The following is a 19,281-nucleotide window of genomic DNA, read 5'->3' as shown; positions in this document are numbered from 1 at the left end:
TGGCCTCGTGACAATGTTTAAAAACTCTGAAACAAGTTTAATCGATCGCCACCAAAAAAACAAACTTATCTCAGCCACGCAACGGTTATCTCTAAAAATAGATTTTTTTTTGCATTTTTGCATTTTTGGCATTTCTGCATTTTTTTTTTTTTTTTTTTTTGTAACGGTCCCAAATTGTTGGAGTTTAGGAGTCTGATCCAATCAACCGGATCAATCTTTGAATCTTTTTTTTTTTTTTTTTTTTTTTTTTTTTTTTTTTTTAGCAATTGCAAAAACATGTTTAGTTCGACACAAGAAAAAAAAAAAAAAAAAAAAAAAAAAAAAAAGTCCTCGTTTCACACGAGACTAGACTGTATTCAGGACATTTCTTTATCAGAGGTACCCAGGACAGGAGAAGGGTTTCATTTGATTGTTCAACTTGATGGTGTATTTAATATACATATAATATTATACATAATAATATTAGATAGTAGAATATCTTCTTTTTATCTGTACTGATATTCACTGTAATTAATCAATAAATTGAATATGTATTTACATTTATATATCTTTACAATTACATTATTATCAATATATCCATGCAATCCTTTTCGTCACAGCCGCTGTGTTGTACAACATTCAATTGTCCAACTGGATCCATGGTTTAAAACACATTTCCCATCCTGTCCTGTTTTGTTGATTGTGCTAGTGTTGATTAATTTGTCTAACGTGGATCTACAGTCGACTGTACACTCATAAAAAAAAAAAAAAAAAAAAAAAAGGCTGTCAAACTGAGCCGAAAGATGTGTGAAATAGAAGAACAAGAAGGAGCCCTCTGCAGTATATAAATGTTGGAGGTAGTTTTGATGTTTATATAATGATTTAATTATTGAGAAAGAAAGAGAGCAAGGTTTCTTGATAGAAAGCATCAAGCTTCTTTTTTTTTTTTTTTTTTTTTTTTTTTTCAAGCATGAGGCGTTTGAAAAAAAAAAAAAAAAAAAATTTAAAGATTATATGAAAGGTCTTTATTGCTCTGATGCTGTTGAGCGATCTGCTGCAAAATGATCAACTTTGTCACACTTTGAGCAAAAAATGAGATGTAACGACCAAGACGATCTATTCGCTTGGTATATAATGATAATGGATTATGAATGAATGTGTAGAAAGGAGCAATTCTCAAGAACAGAGAAAAGGAGAGGCTTTTTTTTTTTTTTTTTTTTTTTTTCACTAGTACATAGTATTACAGTCTGCCATAAAACTTTTTTAGTCTGGCCCTGTTTTCCATTAGTGGCATTTGATGAGTTTAGGCTTAACTCATAAATTTTATTATTCAATCATTCAAGCATCCTGTCAGGGTTCCGTTGTTCCTGGCATTGACATTGTTAGACATGGCCTTTGCATTCATATGTAAAAAGATATTTTATGTTTAACATGCGTAATTCTTTGTGAGGATAAGCTCAACAACAAGGGAAAGAATGATGTGATTTGAATGAAAAAAGATGACAATGCTGGCCTGGCTGATTGAGTTGTTAAGATGCATGTTCAGCAGAACAGACTATGTGTTATATATTTATATCATAAACATTCAGACCCTTCCAGGCCAGACCAGATAGGGGAGATCGCGAATCATGTCATGGCTCCGCAACATTAACGTTGCAAAAAAAGCTGGTCAATTCCCCCTTGTGTGGTGCTGCAGGGCAATGATGCAATATGTAACCATAAAAAACGATGTCACTGAAAGAAGTGAAGTGCGGCGAATCAAAGGAAGATTCATTGAGAATAATAGAAGCAATAAAAAAAAAAAAAAAAAAAAAAAAAAAAGACCTTGCTGGGAGATAATAACACGGATTGAATAATCCTAGAAGGAGTTTTTATTTTTATTTTTTATCTGAATCATCATCACATCACTAAGGTGCAACAATGGACGGGTGCACAACTAAACGTTTTTATAATTCCAAGACACAAAGATAAAGTTCCTGTTTGTTAATGCGAAATGTCAGTGCCAATGAACTCGAGTCGTGTTACTGAGCTTTCCGTCATTTTCTCTATCTTATGGTTTTTTGCCATTGTTTTCTCGCTTAAAGCACCAACGTGTGTTTCCTCTGGGCTAGTCCCTTCTATTTGAATAATTATTCAATGCAGATTTATAATACTTTGTTTGTTTTATTTTTTTCCTCCGATCTACTATGATCTGTACAGGATTTGAAAAGGGCTAGAAAAAAAAGAAGAGATCGATGGGCATGACAACATTATTTTTAGCGGTGAAGGTTGAATGAAAGCTCTTTTTTTTTTTTTTTTTTTTTTTCTTTTTTTCTTCTTCTTCTTCTTCTTATTTTCTTTTCTTTCGTTTCATTAAACTACATCCATACCCTTTCATAACATTGTAATCCTCTCTTTTACTCACTCCGATCACTTTTAATTTACCACGACTTCAAGAACAAAGAGAGACATTACTAGCTGAGGGACCTGATTTATCAACGCATTTATACAAACAACATATCCCTATAGAAAAACACACGGAAAGGAATTCATTGTTTCATTTGGTACAGGCACCATCTCAGTCTTCATCTCAAAGGAAAGGAAAGGAAAGGAAAGGAAAGGAAAAATAAAAAGGCGTTACAAAGAACGAAAAAGAGTCAATGTAAGTTATCAGAATCAGATCGAGTTGCTCTTTATATTCTTTTTTCCTCCATTGAACAGCGTTTGGGAGTTCTTTCTTGAGCAAGGTCATATAGAAATCGTGGATCAATTTATTACACAAAGATTGAAGGGAAGAAGATAAAGAACGTTCAATGAGGATGGACGACAACAACAAATATCAACAAAGCAGCGATAATGTCCGTCAAAGTCCAGGCACTCTTTTTTTTTATTTTTATTTTTTATTTTTTATTTTATAATATTTATTCTTTTCTCCAGTTCGTTTTGATGAAGGAAATGAGAGGACATCAAGGGAAAGATGAAGTATGTGGCAGGATAACAGTCCGATCCAGCAGATGTCCACATAGCCCAAAGCCTCATACCCCTCCATCCCAGTAATTCCCATGTCCTAGACATCCCAGATTAAACGAATTGATTGATTACAGAGGAGGAAAAGAAAAGAAAAAAGAGCAGAGTTTTAAAAAAGAAAGAGCAAGAGCAAGAGCAGAGCACAATGACCTTAATTTGAGTACGATATCAATTCAATAGAAGAATAATACCGAAGAAAGAAAGGAAGAAAAGAAAGAAAGAAAGAATCGGATTGGGGGAGATGGAAACACCATCTTTGACGAGGAAGAAAAAAGGTGTCTGAATGATTTGGATCTTTTTTCTCTTTCTCTTCGTTCCTCTTTTTTTTTTTTTTTACTTTTACTTTTTATTTTTATTTTTTACTTTTTATTACTATTATTGTTGTTATTCCTATCATTTTCTGTCACGACCACTTCCCTTACACACTTCATCCTCATCCTCATCAAAAAGAAATTGTAATGGTGATTCTGATTGTGATTGTTCATCTATTTTGGATTGCTTGATGACATCACCCTATTTCTCCTGAAAGAGATCATCGCACAGACTGATGGACTGACTGACTGACTGACTGACTGACTTTTTTTTTTTTTTTTTTTTTTTTTTCATCTCTCTCTCTCTCCCTTTTTCTTCTTAGTGTCTGTTCATTCATCATTTAGACAATCCTCGTCTTCATCCCAGTGCCCAGAACAGCATTGCCTTTATCTTTTCATCAGGAATTTCTTCTCTCCTCTCCTTTTAATCTCCCCACATTCTCCTTTTTTTTTTTTTTTTTTTTTTTTTTCTTTTTCTTTTTCTTTTTCGCCTACAAAGGCAGGATTTCCACCATTTCACACACAAAGCGTACATCCCTTTCCGCGGGCCAGATGCTCGGGAAGGAACGACCCCATCCTTTGCAGCTCTCTGCTGCTGCAACCACTAGGCCGGGCAAGGTTGATACGTCCTACACATGGCTGGCCATGTATTTCCTTCTCAACCTCACCCTGACCATCTATAACAAGGCTATCCTCAGTACATTCCACTTTGGTTTCCCTTGGACCCTGACAGGGATCCACACTCTTTGCTCCGGCGTGGGTGCTTATATCATGGCTCGGATGGGTTACTTCACACCTGCACAGCTTGGAGAACACGAAAATATGGTCATGTTGATGTTTTCATTTCTCTACACTCTCAACATTGCTATCAGTAACGTTTCACTGTAAGTCTTTTCTTTCTCTCTCGGTTTTTTTTTTCTTGTTTGTATCATTTATTGAGGATGGATCCAACAGAGAAGCAAACGCAAAAGCAAAGGCAAAAGCAAAAAAAAAAAAAAAAAAAAAAAAAAAAAAGTCGAAAATATGCAGATGACAAACAAGAAAGTTCAGGATCAGTCACCGGCAATAGCTATGGGAAAGATCAGGAGCGGAGGACAAGGATCGAAGGCGAAAACCGGTCTAAAAAAATTAATGGAAACATGTGTGTAAGTCTAAAATTTTTTTCTTTTTTTCTTTTTTTCTTATCCTTCCAGAAATGAGGTCTCTGTCGCCTTCCACCAGGTTGTTCGTGCCATGACACCAGTCTTCACAATTGCCATCTCGGTTGCATTCCTCGGAAAGAGATACAGCGGCATGACCTATCTCTCGTTGGTACCTTTACTCTTGGGAGTCTACATGGCAACTGTTGGTGATTACTCCTACACTGCCATGGGCTTTTTCCTCACCGTCCTCGGCACAGTCCTCGCTGCGACAAAGACCGTTGTCACCAACCGTATCCAGGTCGGTCGTCTTCAGCTTCATCCCCTTGATCTGTTGCTCCGAATGAGTCCTCTGGCATTTGTGCAGACAGTCATCTTTTCGTGGATGAAGGGCGAACTGGATGAGGTCGTGTCGTTCTGCAAGACAGAGATGAGCTATAGCTTGATCTTGGCCCTTTCGATCAATGGTATCATTGCCTTCTTCCTCAACTATGTCTCCTTTACCGCCAACAAGAAGACCAGTGCCTTGACCATGACTGTCGCTGGTGAGTGCCAATTCAAATCCACTTTTTTTTTTTTTTTTTTTTTTTTTTAATTTTTTTCTTACCTATTGTACTCTACAAAGGTAAATTGACGCTGATTTTTCTTTCTTTTTATCTTCTGTTTACTTTTCTCTCCAGCCAATGTCAAACAAGTGTTGTCGATCGTGGTTGCTGTTACGGTGTTTAACACCAAGATTGGATTCTTGAACGGATTGGGTATCATCATGACTCTTATTGGAGGCGCTTGTTATAGGTAAGACAAACACAGCCACGGCTTTTTATTTATTTATCTATATTTATTTATTTATTTATTTTTGTATTTTGCTTATTAAAGATCCGTCACTGACTGCGTTTTCTTTGTCAATGGGCTTGACTTTTTATTTTATTTAATAGTTATGTGGATCTTCGTGAGAAGGCGCAGAGGATGAGACCGCCAACGCCAGCATTCCCGCAAACCTCACCCAGCGGACCAATACTGTCAGAAAAGGAGAGCGAGGAACTCTTGAACATTAGGATATCTAATCAGTGAGCTTCGTCAGCATGGAAACACTTACACACAGACACATATACATACAAACAAAAAAGAAAAAAAAGTACAAAAAGTACAAAAAAAAAAAAAAATATTGCGTGCATTCTCCTCTATTCACTAGCTGTCTCATTTTGTTCCTGTTTCTTTTTCCTTTTCGTTTTCTTTTTCTTTTTTTATTGGCATCATCATCCTTATTTCCCTTGCGCCCTGTTTGTCCCTTTTTTTTTTTTTTCTTTCTTTCTTTACTTCAAGGAATAACAAATCCTTGTCACGTAAAAGCTGGACCTTTTCCGTGAATTTGACACTTTTTCTTTATTTTTTATGACCTTGTTTCTTTGTTTTTCATTTTTATTTTATTTTATTTTTATTTATTTATTTATTTCTTTTTTTTTTTTTTTTTTTTTTTTTTTTTGCAAAGCGTAGATTTTCTTTTGTTACGACATCGTTGATTGATTTAATGCCAAATGAAAAGAAAAAAAGAAAGATAAAAAAGATCCCGGAACCCCTCTCCTATTTCATATTCCATACTAAGGAAAAAGATCAAAGAAAAAACCATCCACAAAAAAATAAAAATAAAAAATAATAAAAATGTATCATAATTATACAACATCTAATGCCATGCTTTTTTTTTTTTTTTTTTTTTTTTTTAGTCCCTTACCCTATATCGATTATTTTTATTTTTTCCCTTTCGTTCATTATTTAATACTTGAGCGTCAAGTTGACACTTCCATCCAACTGATTGAATTCGTATTCAACAGCCATATCAAGTTCGTCAGTCATCTGAGCGACCATGGCATCGTCAACACGGACCATCAGCTCCTTCTTGACTGTTTTTCTATAGACAGATGTGATAGTCGAAGATTGGATCTCAAGCTTCTCCGAAAGCTTCTGGATCAAGTCCGCAACCGTTTGTTTTTCCAGGTACACAGCCCGGTAGACAGGCTCACCACCAATTTTAATATACAGGCACAACACTGGTCGCTTCTTGCGCACGTGTTGTACGTAACTGGCGCGGAGCAAGTGACTACCGTCGCCATCATCATTTTCCTGAAATGTTGAAAAGTCTTCTTGCTCATACTCTTGCCCCTGTCCTTGTCCTTGTCCTTGTCCTTGTCCTTGTCCTTGTCCATGCCTTCGTCTCTGTGCTTCTACAATATATATGTGTGTGTGTGGGTATAGATGTATACATATTAGTGGCCGAAGAACAGGGATTTGATAATAAAATTCATATTGTCAGTTCTCCGTCTTTCTCCTTATTTACCTCCGTTATCCGTATTACGCTTCCGTTTCTTGCTGCTCCCACTTCCTCCAGCAATTCCTATAGTAGCTTGTTGTGCTTGTCCTTGTGCTTGGGCCTGAGTCTGAGTCTGAGTCTGAGTCTGAGTTAATGCCGTAGCTGCTGAAGTTGGGATCCCATACGTATTATTGTTGGTGTTATTGTAACTACTATTGCTATTATTATTAGCATTAGCATTAGTATGGTTATTGCCTTGTTGATTGTTTGGTAAGCCATATCTTGAAGAAGATTCTATACTCTCATGATTATTGCCACCAACGCTTCTTTTGCCTTCTCCAGTACCATCATTATCATCTCCTTCACCATCAGCATTATCCTCTATTGAGTCTGGAATGTTCGCCAGATTTTCAGACAGATCCAATGTCTCGTCTTCATCTGATTCGTCTTCAAGATGATCTAAACATTCTGTAAAGATCGAGACAGCCTGAACAGGTGCAAGCATGCTGGTCAATGGATTCGTGTCTTGATTCTTGCCTCGCATCTTATCCCACAATTTCTCCAAATGCTTGTGATCATCTTTGTTTTTACGTTCTGCGCCCTAAGAAAGGCATACAAAAAAGGAGGGAAAAAAAAAAAAAAGGCAAGACAAACGCTTTTCCTTAGCTTTTTTTTTTTTTCTTTTTTCTTTTTTCTTTTTTCTTTTCATGTATATTTATAAAAAGCCTAAATCCTTTTTATTTCAACTTTACCTTATCGCGGAACAATTTCACTTTAAGAAATGATCGTTCAATGGAGTTGCTATCATCCTCAGTACAATTATGGTTACCATCGTTTCCGTTGTCATTGTCGTTACCATTGTCGTCGTCATTAACATTGTTATTGGTGCTTTTGCTGTTGGTACTTTTGCTGTTGGTGCTTTTGCTGTTGGTGCTGTTGTTTGGTCTACTTGATGATGGTGAAGCCAATGAAGGTGAAGATGATGCTGATAAAGATGGTGAAGATGATGAAGAGGAGGAACTAGATGACAATAATAATACCGATGAACCTTTCTTGTTATTCTTGCTGCTGTTAGCCTTCACCTTCGTCTTCTTTTTCTTCTTCTCCAATGATGTATCCATGTGTACACGCAATGGAATCCCTTTGACTCCTTTGATACGTGAGAAATCCGTCGATAAACAGTTGAATCGAACCATCAGTTTAGCTCCTTTTTTGCCGTTCCATTTGAAAGATATCTGATCAAAGGTCTTGGAATGCACTTCAATAACCCCTATTGACGAAGCCTTTTCTGATAATAAAAAAAAAAAAAAAAAAAAAAAAAAAAAGTGTATACAATAGATGTTACTTGAAAGGTAATATTTCATGGGTATTTTTTTTTGTTGGTATTATTGTTTGTTGGTTCTTGTTTGTTTACCAATGTCCAAAGCTCTAGCTGTTTTTGGGCTAGGTTGTTGACTCAGCCAGAAGCTCCAATACCGAGCTGCAAGATGTCGATGAGATGCATCGTGGAACGCGACCCTGACCACACTGGTGATTTCGTCATCGTACTCCTCCGTGTCCTCCAATCCGATAGTGTAAAACTGTCCTTTATTAAGATATGTGACCGAAGTTTCATCCTGGCGTTGCATGGCTGCTGTCTGAGCTTCCAATGTGACCTTGAATCTCATGCTACATTGGTCGAGGCGAGAGTAATGAAGAAAGGAGGAAGGTAAGCATAATGGAATATTCATTAATACATAAGAATCATAATAAAGAAGGTAAATAAAGAAGGGTAAATAACAAATTATAGTCTAATTGTGCATGCATTTGTGCTAGAAACTTTCTTTTTGACCAGTAAAATGTAATAAAAAAAGAAAAAAAGAAAAAAAGAAAAAGAAAAAGAAAAAGAAAAAAAAGAAAAAGAAAAGAAAAAAAAAAAAAAAAAAAAAAAAAAAAAAAAAGGGGGGGGGAGGAGGGAAAGGATGTGAGAGAAAGGAGACGCATCTTATTTTTCTTACCTTGACCCATTCTCGGACCAAGGTGTAGAAGAAGAGCCCATCGCCGACTCTGAAGCAGAGGCTGATCTGTCATCCTCATGCTCTTGCTGTTGCGTAGATGGCGGGTGATGTTGTTGTTGATATTGAAGTTGTTGCTGTTGTTGCTGATCATGAATGTATCTCAATTGGCTCTGATCGTGTCCCTGTTGACCCTGTCCTGAAGATTGCTGTTCTCGATAGTCTTGATAATAGCCCTGCTGATGTTGTTGCTGTGGATGTGGATGTTGCTGTTGATTATAATGAGCGTGACCGGGACTATAAAGATTGTCACCATCAGTGCTGCTATTACCGTTGGAAGATGAAGACGATCCCTGCTGAGAATAATGATTACGTTGATATTGCTGATATTGTTGATGTTGCTGATGTTGTTGATACTGCTGTTGCTGGTGATATTGTAGTTGCTGTTGTTGTTGTTGTTGTTGCTGCTGCTGTTGCTGCTGCTGTTGCTGCTGCTGCTGCTGAGACTGGTTAGCTTGGTGCATCTCCTGAGATGGTGGAGATTGCTTCTGGTGATGGTATTCCTGCTGAGAGTAATACATTTTTCCAGGATGCCCTACTCTTTTTTTTTTTTTTTTTTTTTTTTTTTATTGCTTTCTTCCCTCTTTCTTATTTTGCTCTCACTCTGTTTTTCTAGAACAAGCCCTTTTCATAAGAAAGGGAGGAAAAGAAAGAAATGATTGATGATAATGGTGTTACAAAATAACCATATCTAATATTTCGTATTCGTATATTAACTCTACGCTTTTTTTTTTTTTTTTTTTCCCTGTCTCTTTTACTTTATATTTTTTTAGTGCTAAAAAAAAAAGATGAATGATTGTTGAGAAGCGATGCAATGAGAATGCAGGATGAATGCAATGAGAGTGAGCAAAATAAATAAAAAAATAAAATAAAATAAAAAAAAGAAAAGGGTGAGGGATTAATCAATTAAAGAAAAGTTGTTTATTTGTTTGTTTTTTGTTTTTTTGAGGGGAAGGGCGTACTGTAGGGAGCAGAAAAGAAAGGACGAGCCGAGGTCTTGTTGAGTGTGAGAAAAGACAGAGAGGGCGAGAAAAAGAGAGAAAGAGTGAGAAAGAGTGAGGAAAGGTGAGAGAAAGAGAGAAAGGAGAGGGAGAAAGAGAAGAATGGGGATGTTGTTTTTTTTTTTATTTTTTATTTTTCCTGCTGCTCATCGCTTGTTTGGTTCCTGGAAGAAGCAGACAAACCAATCCAGGAAACAGGAAACTTGCTTAATGTTGGACAAATTTCTTTGGACCCGGGGAAGAATAGAATAAATATCATGACATACTAAAACCTGTTTGTGATGGAAGAGTGGCTCATTGCGCTCAAGATTAAATCTGAATCGCAAAAAAATAATTGGATAGTATAAATGTATACTTGTAATTGGTTTAACCTTCTCATAAAACTCGAACCTTCACTTTCTCTCATTTAATCTTTTTGGCAAAACAAGTTTAACAAAAAAAAGCTTTTCGAACTCTTGTTTCCAACAATCTGAATCCTTGATGAAAACGACAACTTCAGTATTCATACATTGTAATCTGTGCAAATACATTAATAATCAAAGATTCTACATCTATAAAGTCTTTCTCCTCTTTCTTCTTTCTTCTTTTTTTTTTATCCCAAAACCTTTTAAAACTGTCTCGTCCTTGGTGAAATGTACATTTGTACTTGGAATAATCAATCTTTATATACATTGATACTGAATACAAAATAGGGTGGAGCTATTATAGAAAAGCTTATAAAGCACGTTTTGAGAGACGCGTTTTCACCGCAAAAAGTCATTGAAAAAGCACGTGTTTTTTTTTTTTTTTTTTTTTTTTTCTCTAATGTCTATTAGATCATGGTGTCGTTCGCTTTCCAGACTGCACCTCCGTCAATCTCTGCACCGGTCTGAGCATCATGACCGACATAAACTTCCTTCTTCCAGATTGGAACTTGAACTTTCAATTCATCGATCAACCAATGGACAGCCTCAAGGCCTTGTTTCCGATGACCTGAAGAGACTGCAATCACCACACTGGTTTCGCCTACAGGACAATCTCCAATCTTGTGTACAATCGCCACATGGATCAAATCATCCCACTTTGAACGCGCCGTTGTGATCAATGACTGCATTGCTTTCTCTGCCATGGGGATATAAGCTTCATATGAAAGAGTTTTTACTTCTCTATCTATAAAAAAGTGAAAACCCAATATATATACATATATATTTATATATTTCCTTGTGAGTTATCTCTGACTCAAAAACAGAAAGAGAAAGAAAGAAACGAGAAAAAAAAAAATTAGCTTTTTTTTTTTTTTTTTTTTTTTTTTTTTTTTTTCACCTTCAAAGTTGTCGCGTGTAGTGCCAGAGAAGGTCGAGATAGCACCTGCTTTTGGATCATGAACAGACTGTGCAATTTCATCCAAGCTGATAGTATCAGCCGTGATTTTCACAATGTCCTTATGAGTTGTCTGTGTTGAATGTGACATGAGATCAAATCGATTTAAGAAACAAAAAAAAAAAAAAAAAAAGGATGCTTGATGCAAAGCTCAATGAGACAAATGAATGAAAAGTATGAAAAGTGAAAAAAGAAAAAAAAAGTTGAATGCAAATAAAAAAATAAAAAAAGACAAAGAGACTGCGAAATAAAGTTCCGAAATAAAAAAAATTTTACTGGGTCTATGATCTCCCTCCACCGCTTTCGCCCATTTCCCCTCTTCCCCCACAGACCACAACACGTTCTCACAGCTTTATGTTTTATATTTGTATACCCATAATTTATAACTATTTTTCTTTTTTTCTTTTTTTTTCTTTTTTTTTTTTTTTTTTGCATTATTATTTTATTTCTTTCCAAACATCTTGGATATAAATCCACTTTTCTTTTTCTCAGTCCCAGTCCCTGATGCTACAGACTGACTTGTTGATCCAGATGAATTAGACCCTGATACTGCGCTGGTGTTCTTTTTTGTTCCGAAACCATGCTTTCTTTTCTTATACCTAAATATAACATGGATGTTAAAAATATACAAGTAGGATAATCGTCACAATTGAATTAGGGTACATAATGCATAAATATTAACAATAGCAATAGTATCAATAGTAATAAAAACAGACGTCCTTTCTTGCAAAAGTCAAAGTTTAGCATTTTTTTTTTTTTTTTTTTTTTTTTACCCGTCTATGAATGCAATCTGAATGCGGTTGAGGGCACCCCTTCTGGCTTTCCGAATATATGCGATGGCATCCTGAAAAAGGCAATATTTTTTAATCCTAATTAATTATTTTGCTCCGCTTCTCCAAAATCAAAATCATTGACAAGAAAATCTTTTTTTTTTTTTTTTTTTCAGCATTTTACCAATGGATCCATGCCTCCTTCAATAAGAGAGATCGTAACGAGGACCTAAACAAACAGAAACAGCAAGTTGGAGAAGAGGGAAAAAATAAATAAATAATAATAATCATGTTTATGTCATTGTCAGTTGTCCAATGTCCTTTCTTCCATATGTGTGTTTGGTCTCTTTTTTTTTTTTTTTTTTTTTTTTTTTTTGAATAATATAAGGTGAACAAGTGAAAAAGAAAAAAAGAAACAAAAAAGTTTACCGGCGCCCTTCCGATCCCAGAGATACAGTGTACGGCAATGCAGCGGTCTTTGTCAGGAGAGTTGAAAAAGACCTCATCATTTAGCTCTAGCCAACGTGCTATGATATCTTTTCCGGGTGCTGTACCATCTGCAAACTTCCTTTTTTTTTTTTTTTTTTTTTTTTTTTTGACAGATCAATAAAATTAGGGTTTCAAAAAGAAAGTTAGACGGAAAATGCTTTGTAATTCAGCTCATGTCCTGAAATGTGGTTTATCAAGACAAAGTAGAGGAAGATGTCCAGACATTTGAATAGTAAAAGAAAATAATAATAATACAAATACAAATAAAGCAGAAAAAGAAAAAAAAAAAAAAAAAAAAAAAAAAAAGGCTATATTATTTACATGTCATCATGGACACGGATGCCAATATCGTTGAGTGGTTTGGGGTCATAGGGACTTCCTTCGCAGATGCGAACCAAGTCGGTGACGTGGTTCTCTTCCAGAATTGGAAGGTAAGCAGGCAAAGTAGCGTCAGATGGACAGTCAAGGATCAAGAACTTGAGGTTTCCCACATGAATGGGGCTGATGCTTACACGCATGGTGATGAATTATTACACTAGATTAAAAAAAAAAAAAAAAAAAAAAAAAGAGACAAAAAGAAGGAATGGGAAGGAAAGAATTGAGTTGAAGAAGCAATGGTAACTGAGAATACACACATTCAATGTGTCATAAATATATAAATGCTACTTAAAGAAACATGTAAATTTTAAAACTCAGCCATGCACTTGAGGGACGATGGATGGCATTTCAATAACTGATAACGATGCAAACTAAGCCCATCTTTTGATCAAACTGCTTTTGCAATGCTTTGTCCATATTTAACTATCCAAAGAACACACTTTATCTCCATCCTTCCTTCCTTCTCTTCTTTCCTTTCCTTATTATCTGCATAATAAGGGCTCTTCGCTAGTCCCCACTTGTCTTGTCTTCTCTTTATTAATACTGTCCCCCCACAATGGCAGTAGAATCAGGTAGGACACAATGGGCAAAGCCACCACCTGCGTGCGTTGTATTACTCGGAGCTTATTATTGTCCCAAAGGAAAGGTGCGCTTAAAATATGTATAAACGTCTATAACTATCGTTCCTGAACTTGTTCTCATTCACAAAGGATGATCAAGACTACATTCAGGAAAGCAACAGCAATAATCACTAGCAAACAGCTTGCAGGAGCAAGAGGAGCAGAAAGACTAAGACTACCATGTAGCTGTAGCTACTATATGAAATCCAATAACAACAAGGTCCGATTCCGCTCCTCCATTGCTACTGACACCCCTACTGTACATTCTGCTCCTACCGTTGTTGACTTTGAACTATCTACAATTATCTACGCGTCACCACCGCTGTCATCATCATCATCATCATCATCATCACCATCACCGACACCGTTAGTGACACCTATATCAGCAATAGAGTCCATAGTTGAAACGGAAGCAGAAGAGGAAGCAACGCCGTTTTTAGAACAACAGCCAAAGAGAAAAAAGAAGGCGGTAACGCGAAATAAAAAGGTCAAAGATGAGAGTGGCACCGCTATGCTTATGGAAGAAGGATCGCCGGGTCCTAAAAAGCCAAAGCAACCCAGGAAGACAAAGTCAAAAATAACAGAAGAGGAGGGAGATACTCTGGTGAGCAGTGATAACAATACATCTGTAGAGTTAGCAACTCCAGCAGCGGCAACAACAGCATCGTCGCCATCACCGTCACTGTCGAGGAAAACAAGAGCTAGAAAGACGAAAACAAGCTCGAGATTACTAGAAGAGGGAAATCTAAATGCCTCCGTATCGACGGCAGAACCATCGGATAAACAAAAGAAAACAACCCTGAGTGCCACACAGACGAATAAAACTGCTTCTAAAAAACAAGCGTCGATACCATTGTCAGCAGTAGCAGCTACATCGCTGTTACCGTCAGAACCCATACTGAGAAGGCGAAGAACCAAGAAGAGGTTGGATGAAAGAGACTACTTTCCAACGTCATTGGTTCTGTCGGGACTACAAACCATCGACACTTCATTGCCTATGACCTATCAAAGTTACGCCTCTATCAGCAATGGGACAGAGTCCCCAGAGCTTGAGCCCGCACCTTTTCCAAGAGACATCCACTCCTCTATGCCCTACATCAATCGCGATGTACAACAATGCCGTGCTCAGAACAGAAATGATCAAGAGAATAGAAGCGGTGGCAGCGGCTCACATAATGACCTTACAAGTTTTGAAGGCCTTAACCACAACACAGGAAGCACGATCTATCGTGGAACATTATTTGAGTATCAGACCCAAGAGGTCCTGAGAAAATACCTTGGGATTTATACACAACGATCTGCAGGCAATAATGATCTGGGAGTGGACCTGAGAGGCACTTGGTTTTTGCCCTTAAGTGCATCGCCTGAACCAGGAGATCTGGTTCGCCATCTGAAGGTGATTGTTCAATGCAAGATGGTGAGTTCCAAGGTTGGACCCAAGTTTGTTCGGGAACTACAAGGGACCTTATCGTATGAGACCCAGCCGACGATGGCAATCTTGGCGGTATCGACTGATTTTACGAGGCAAGCCTTGCTGCCCTATGCGAAATCACTCTGGCCCATGGGATTGGTAGTGATTGATACAGAGAAGATGGAGTGTTTAAAGTTGATGTGGAACCGAGCGGCGGAGAAGGTAATGCATGGAGTGCAGGTCGGAACAAGGTGGGTTGCTAACGATAGCAAGGGACAAGGAGAAAATGAATGGGTGAGTCGACCGGTACTTTGTTTTGAAGGCAAAGTCATCAAGAGGCTACCGGGGCCTTATCTCAACATGGGTAAACAGAAAGATAATAATGAGGCCTGTAAAGATGATACACAGGAGGCAGGAGACGCAAGGATAGAAATCCAGGACCAGAACAGGGACGAAGATGAGAGGGATATGACAAAGAAGGCACCTGCCATGGCTATTTCTAAGGTTCCTGATAGGAATACCAGTACGGAACCAGAATATCTATACCGGGCTCCAGATGCTAGTAGTGGATGGAGAAGTGTAGAGGATGAAGGTGATGATGAAACCCATACAGCTCCCCACTGTGATTATATGGATATGCTTTCTTGGTCAAAGCCTCTCTACAAAGATATCATCCTATCGTCAACGTCGCCATCGCCTTCAAAAGTGTCACATAAATAAAGTGCATTCACTCTCACCTTTTTTTTTTTCTTATTTTTTTTATTTTTTTTAAAAAAAAAAAAAAAAAAAAAAAAAAAAAAAAAAGAAACTGCTCTTCGTATAAAAAGTTGAATACAGTCGACTCTTTCTAATTTCTAAGTGTAACGTTTTGGGCGGTCCTTTTGCGTTGCACTTAGACAGTGGTTGCACTTATGAAGAATCACGTGAAGTGAGTTGTATGGGGCATATCATTAAAGACACATCTCGTATTCATGAAGCAACAATGCTTCACAAGCCCCCAGAACCCTAGCCGCTTTGACAAAGGCACAAATCATTAATGTTTGCTAGGCTCGTTCCCAGCCGAATTAATCTATTTGACAACCCGGGTTGTCACTCTTATTTGACAACCCCCCCCCTTAATTATTTTTCTCAATTTTTTTTCTTTGCGTGACAACCCGGGTTGCCAAATAGTAAAATATCTAATTTGACAACCCCAAGCTCACTATTATTTGACAACCCTTTTTTTATTGGCAAGATTATTATGTGAAAATCGTTTCTATTGCTATCCCTCAGCAACACGAAATCCCTCCAGCAATCTAAAAGCTTCCATCAAATAACAAACTTTTTTTTTTTGGTTACGAGGTGTTGTTTTTTTATTACAACTGATTTCTAAAACAAGGGTTTGCTTTTATAGAAAATGTGCCTATACGGGTAACATGCACTAAGGGGTTTTTTTGGATATATAAGCATGCATAAATTCGGAGTGGTTATGCGACGCTTGATGGCGCATGCGTAAGACGCGGAAAGGAAAAAAAAGAGAGACAGAAGAAGCTATAACCACAGTCATGATAATGGAGTGTTGCCACCATTTTAGAAATCCAGCTGAGAAAGGCCCTCCATAAGTACAAGAGGGTGAAGACTTGTCATGTGACAGGTTGAAAAAGACAATTTTTCTTCTTTTTTTGACAACCCGGGTTGTCAAATAACAAAAAAGTGAAAATTGAAGACCTGGGTTGCCAAATAAGCCGGTGTGACTGCTAAATTAGGGGGGGTTGTCAAATAAGAGTGACAACCCGGGTTGTCAAATAGATTCACCCAAGAAAATCCTATTATGAATTTGCAGCAATCATGTGATCAAATCTGTGAGACCGAAAACGTTCGAGTATCAAAGTCTTCAGTATTCAGGTTGCTCAGTCAATCCAAAAAATTGACTATCGATGATGCGCTGCTCTAGCAATTCCAGGATCACGGCACAAATGGACTCTGCTCGATGACAAAAAAAGCATTGCAGTCTGCAAGGGATTTACAGAAGTGCCTTCAACAGTTCACACTTGACATTTTTTTTTCCTCGCCCTTGATCGTATTCAATTAATACATAATGTATAATATATGTATTGTCTTCTCTCTGTAAGTGCAAAAATTATATGGTAAACCCTAAATGTGGGCGGAAGGGGTCGTTGCACTCAGGACTTAGACAGATTTTGCACTTGCAAGTTGCAATAAGTCCCAGCCTCGGGACCACAGAAATCGTTGCACTTAGACAGAGTCGACTGTATGTGACAACAGCCCAAAAGTTAAAAAAGAGGAGCCATGGCTGAATTCTAGATACACGATGGAGACTTACATGGCTCACAACATCGTTTTTTTTTTGATATTGCATTAGCACTTCACTTTGTCATTGCTCTAAAAAAGTCGACAAGGGGTAGGAAGATTCTGAAAAGAAAATGGGGGCGGTGCTCACCCCGGTTTCCATGGAATAGTCGATTTTCTTTTTTTAAAAGTGAGGCGAAGCGATGTGCTTGATGCACATGTATGTACAGTACACACTATGGAGGAAATAATAACCTTGAGGGCGTTAAAGTTCCAGATTTCAAAAAAAAGCAACCAGTTTTTCGACTTTGGCCCCAAATGCAAACGACGACCAAGAAGATAAAAAGATAACTTTCTCCTCTTTTACTCTTTCCATTTTACCCCTAGCTCCTCATACTCCACCCATATTTCCACTTCTCTTACTCTTTACCCGTATTGCTCATTGTCATTCTCCAACGTGTTCTAATCTCATCACTTTTTCATTCCACCTTACTTATTCTTTCTCCTCCATACACTCTTGACTTTCAGTTCTCCACAAAAAAGAAATAATAATTAAAAAAAAAAAAAAAAAAAAAAAAAGATGTCTGGTACTTCAACTTCAAATGCAGACCTTATCACACAACAGCCTGGTCAGCATTCCATGCAACAGTCCTTTGCAACAGGTAATAACTCTAGGCAATGCTCTCTCTTACGTTCTTTGCCTTTTTTTTTTTTTTATTTTTTTTTTTATTTATTTATTTATAAAAAAGAAAAAAAAAAAAAAATCGAAGGTCATTCAATTCTTGCCTAATACTCTTTTTTCTTTCTTTTTTTTTTTTTTTTTTTTTTTTGTTTTATGAAATTTAGAATTCTCACCTGATGATGAGAACCATGGTATCTATGGAAGTCTTATGAACACAGCGGGTGAAATCATGGGAATGTTGGGATCTGTTCCATGTATTGTCTGCTGTCCTAACCCTTATAAGGTAACCCAATTTAATCCGATGAAATAAATAACATAATAGCATGGGAGGAAAAATAAAACAAATATTTATCTTTTATCATGAACAATAGACGGTTTCTCAAGGATATGTTGGATTGGTTACACGCTTTGGAAAGTTTTACAAGATCGTTGGTATGTCTTTTCACTTCTTGAACATTTATATTTTATACTACTTGGCTATCGCCTGGCCTTTGATTCATTGAAAAATTAATTTTAACTCTATATTTATTATTATTATTATTATTTTCCGCTCCTTATTGCTACTTTAAAAGATCCTGGCTTGACAAAGATTAACCCAGTTACTGAAAAGCTCATCAAGGTTGATATCAAGATCCAGATTGCAGACATCCCGCGACAGGTGATCATGACAAAGGATAATGTCAATGTTCACATTGATTCAGTCCTGTACTGGCATGTCATCAATCCTTCGCAATCGGTCTTTGGAGTCACCAACGTTGAATCTGCACTGATTGAAAGGTAAGATATATTTAAGAACGACGACAATAAAACGCGAGGTACAAGTAATATAAAATTTAGCGACTAGTAAAACTAACCGTTATACAATATATTTCATCTAATAGAACGCAGACGACGCTACGACATATCTTGGGTATGCGTGTACTTCAAGAGTTGATCGAGAACCGTGAGGCAATCGGTGAAGAGATCCAAGAGGTGATCGATACACCTGCACGAGTCTGGGGTGTGAAGGTGGAGTCGGTGTTGATTAAAGATATTACATTCTCAAGGGAATTGCAGGAAGCTCTTTCGTCGGCTGCACAGGCGAAACGAATGGCAGAATCCAAGGTGATTGGAGCACAAGCCGAAGTGGATTCTGCAAAGTTGATGCGAGCTGCCGCTGATATCCTAAATACACCTGCAGCAATGCAAATCCGATATTTGGAAACCATGACTAATATGGCAAAGGGATCGAATACCAGAGTGATCTTCATGCCCACTCAACAGGGTCCTCAGGAAATGACACCTCTCCAAGCTAACCAATGGGAGCAGTTGGCCAAGGAATAATAGGGGGAGGAAAAAACAGAAAAAGTGTCAATATCTTTATTTTATAGCAAGCAGGAAAAAATATAATAGCTTTTCTTTTTTAATACGTGTAATAAAAAAAATAACCGTTGAAGCATCTCGGAGTTGAATCTATAAAGGGCCATCCGTATTAAAAAAAAAAAAAAA

At 37.2% G+C, this 19,281-nt stretch overlaps 7 protein-coding genes across 7 annotated transcripts; 4 read left to right on the top strand and 3 right to left on the bottom strand.

Annotated features, from left to right (window-relative positions):
* Positions 1-3,848: 3,848 nt before the first annotated feature.
* Positions 3,849-5,234, top strand: BCR41DRAFT_298240 (triose-phosphate transporter family-domain-containing protein; the record flags this gene model as incomplete). Its single annotated transcript, XM_022020486.1, has 3 exons — positions 3,849-4,180; positions 4,490-4,980; positions 5,116-5,234. The coding sequence occupies 3 exons, from the start codon at positions 3,849-3,851 to the stop codon at positions 5,232-5,234; spliced, it is 942 nt and encodes a 313-aa protein (XP_021886377.1).
* Positions 5,235-5,309: 75 nt separating this feature from the next.
* Positions 5,310-5,833, top strand: BCR41DRAFT_2955 (hypothetical protein). Its single transcript, XM_022020419.1, has one exon. It carries the CDS (start codon positions 5,518-5,520, stop codon positions 5,800-5,802), a length of 285 nt encoding a protein of 94 aa, XP_021886376.1. The 5' UTR covers positions 5,310-5,517; the 3' UTR covers positions 5,803-5,833.
* An 829-nt stretch (positions 5,834-6,662) lies between these two features.
* On the bottom strand, positions 6,663-9,503 carry BCR41DRAFT_2913 (CP2 transcription factor-domain-containing protein). The gene is made up of 4 exons (XM_022020353.1): positions 8,738-9,503; positions 8,155-8,408; positions 7,493-8,028; positions 6,663-7,341 (listed from the first exon to the last, which is right to left on the bottom strand). Exons 1-4 carry the CDS (start codon positions 9,313-9,315, stop codon positions 6,760-6,762), a joined length of 1,950 nt encoding a protein of 649 aa, XP_021886375.1. The 5' UTR covers positions 9,316-9,503; the 3' UTR covers positions 6,663-6,759.
* Positions 9,504-10,596: 1,093 nt separating this feature from the next.
* BCR41DRAFT_316146 (Molybdopterin biosynthesis MoaE) lies at positions 10,597-11,278 on the bottom strand. Its single transcript, XM_022021232.1, has 2 exons — positions 11,098-11,278; positions 10,597-10,944 (listed from the first exon to the last, which is right to left on the bottom strand). Exons 1-2 carry the CDS (start codon positions 11,243-11,245, stop codon positions 10,607-10,609), a joined length of 486 nt encoding a protein of 161 aa, XP_021886374.1. The 5' UTR covers positions 11,246-11,278; the 3' UTR covers positions 10,597-10,606.
* A 645-nt stretch (positions 11,279-11,923) lies between these two features.
* Positions 11,924-12,931, bottom strand: BCR41DRAFT_391144 (protein-tyrosine phosphatase-like protein; the record flags this gene model as incomplete). Its single annotated transcript, XM_022028331.1, has 4 exons — positions 11,924-11,998; positions 12,109-12,153; positions 12,354-12,492; positions 12,735-12,931. 4 exons carry the CDS (start codon positions 12,929-12,931, stop codon positions 11,924-11,926), a joined length of 456 nt encoding a protein of 151 aa, XP_021886373.1.
* Positions 12,932-13,254: 323 nt separating this feature from the next.
* BCR41DRAFT_417840 (hypothetical protein) lies at positions 13,255-15,559 on the top strand. Its single transcript, XM_022029548.1, has one exon. The coding sequence runs from the start codon at positions 13,503-13,505 to the stop codon at positions 15,540-15,542; it is 2,040 nt and encodes a 679-aa protein (XP_021886372.1). The 5' UTR covers positions 13,255-13,502; the 3' UTR covers positions 15,543-15,559.
* A 2,091-nt stretch (positions 15,560-17,650) lies between these two features.
* On the top strand, positions 17,651-19,239 carry BCR41DRAFT_343921 (hypothetical protein). Its single transcript, XM_022022387.1, has 5 exons — positions 17,651-17,773; positions 17,958-18,076; positions 18,165-18,225; positions 18,366-18,570; positions 18,675-19,239. The coding sequence occupies exons 1-5, from the start codon at positions 17,692-17,694 to the stop codon at positions 19,114-19,116; spliced, it is 909 nt and encodes a 302-aa protein (XP_021886371.1). The 5' UTR covers positions 17,651-17,691; the 3' UTR covers positions 19,117-19,239.
* Positions 19,240-19,281: the final 42 nt, after the last annotated feature.

This window comes from Lobosporangium transversale (assembly GCF_002105155.1).
Source record: "Lobosporangium transversale strain NRRL 3116 chromosome Unknown BCR41scaffold_1, whole genome shotgun sequence".
Classification (NCBI taxonomy): domain Eukaryota; kingdom Fungi; phylum Mortierellomycota; class Mortierellomycetes; order Mortierellales; family Mortierellaceae; genus Lobosporangium; species Lobosporangium transversale.
Note: the sequence above shows the minus strand (reverse complement) of the source record. Positions and strands in the feature narration are given on the sequence as shown.

Bases quoted from the DNA above. Each gene is read 5' to 3' on its own strand.
- BCR41DRAFT_2913 (XM_022020353.1), bottom strand. From the start codon at position 9,315: ATGTATTACTCTCAGCAGGAATACCATCACCAGAAGCAATCTCCACCA. The intron at 8,029-8,154 runs GTAAACAAACAA...TTTTATTATCAG, and splicing joins AGCTAGAGCTTTGGACATTG to AAAAGGCTTCGTCAATAGGG. The intron at 7,342-7,492 runs GTAAAGTTGAAA...TGCCTTTCTTAG, and splicing joins TGAAATTGTTCCGCGATAAG to GGCGCAGAACGTAAAAACAA.
- BCR41DRAFT_417840 (XM_022029548.1), top strand. From the start codon at position 13,503: ATGATCAAGACTACATTCAGGAAAGCAACAGCAATAATCACTAGCAAA.
- BCR41DRAFT_2955 (XM_022020419.1), top strand. From the start codon at position 5,518: ATGGAAACACTTACACACAGACACATATACATACAAACAAAAAAGAAA.
- BCR41DRAFT_316146 (XM_022021232.1), bottom strand. From the start codon at position 11,245: ATGTCACATTCAACACAGACAACTCATAAGGACATTGTGAAAATCACG. The intron at 10,945-11,097 runs GTGAAAAAAAAA...ACTTTTTTATAG, and splicing joins TACACGCGACAACTTTGAAG to ATAGAGAAGTAAAAACTCTT.
- BCR41DRAFT_343921 (XM_022022387.1), top strand. From the start codon at position 17,692: ATGTCTGGTACTTCAACTTCAAATGCAGACCTTATCACACAACAGCCT. The intron at 18,226-18,365 runs GTATGTCTTTTC...CTACTTTAAAAG, and splicing joins AAAGTTTTACAAGATCGTTG to ATCCTGGCTTGACAAAGATT. The intron at 18,571-18,674 runs GTAAGATATATT...TTCATCTAATAG, and splicing joins GAATCTGCACTGATTGAAAG to AACGCAGACGACGCTACGAC.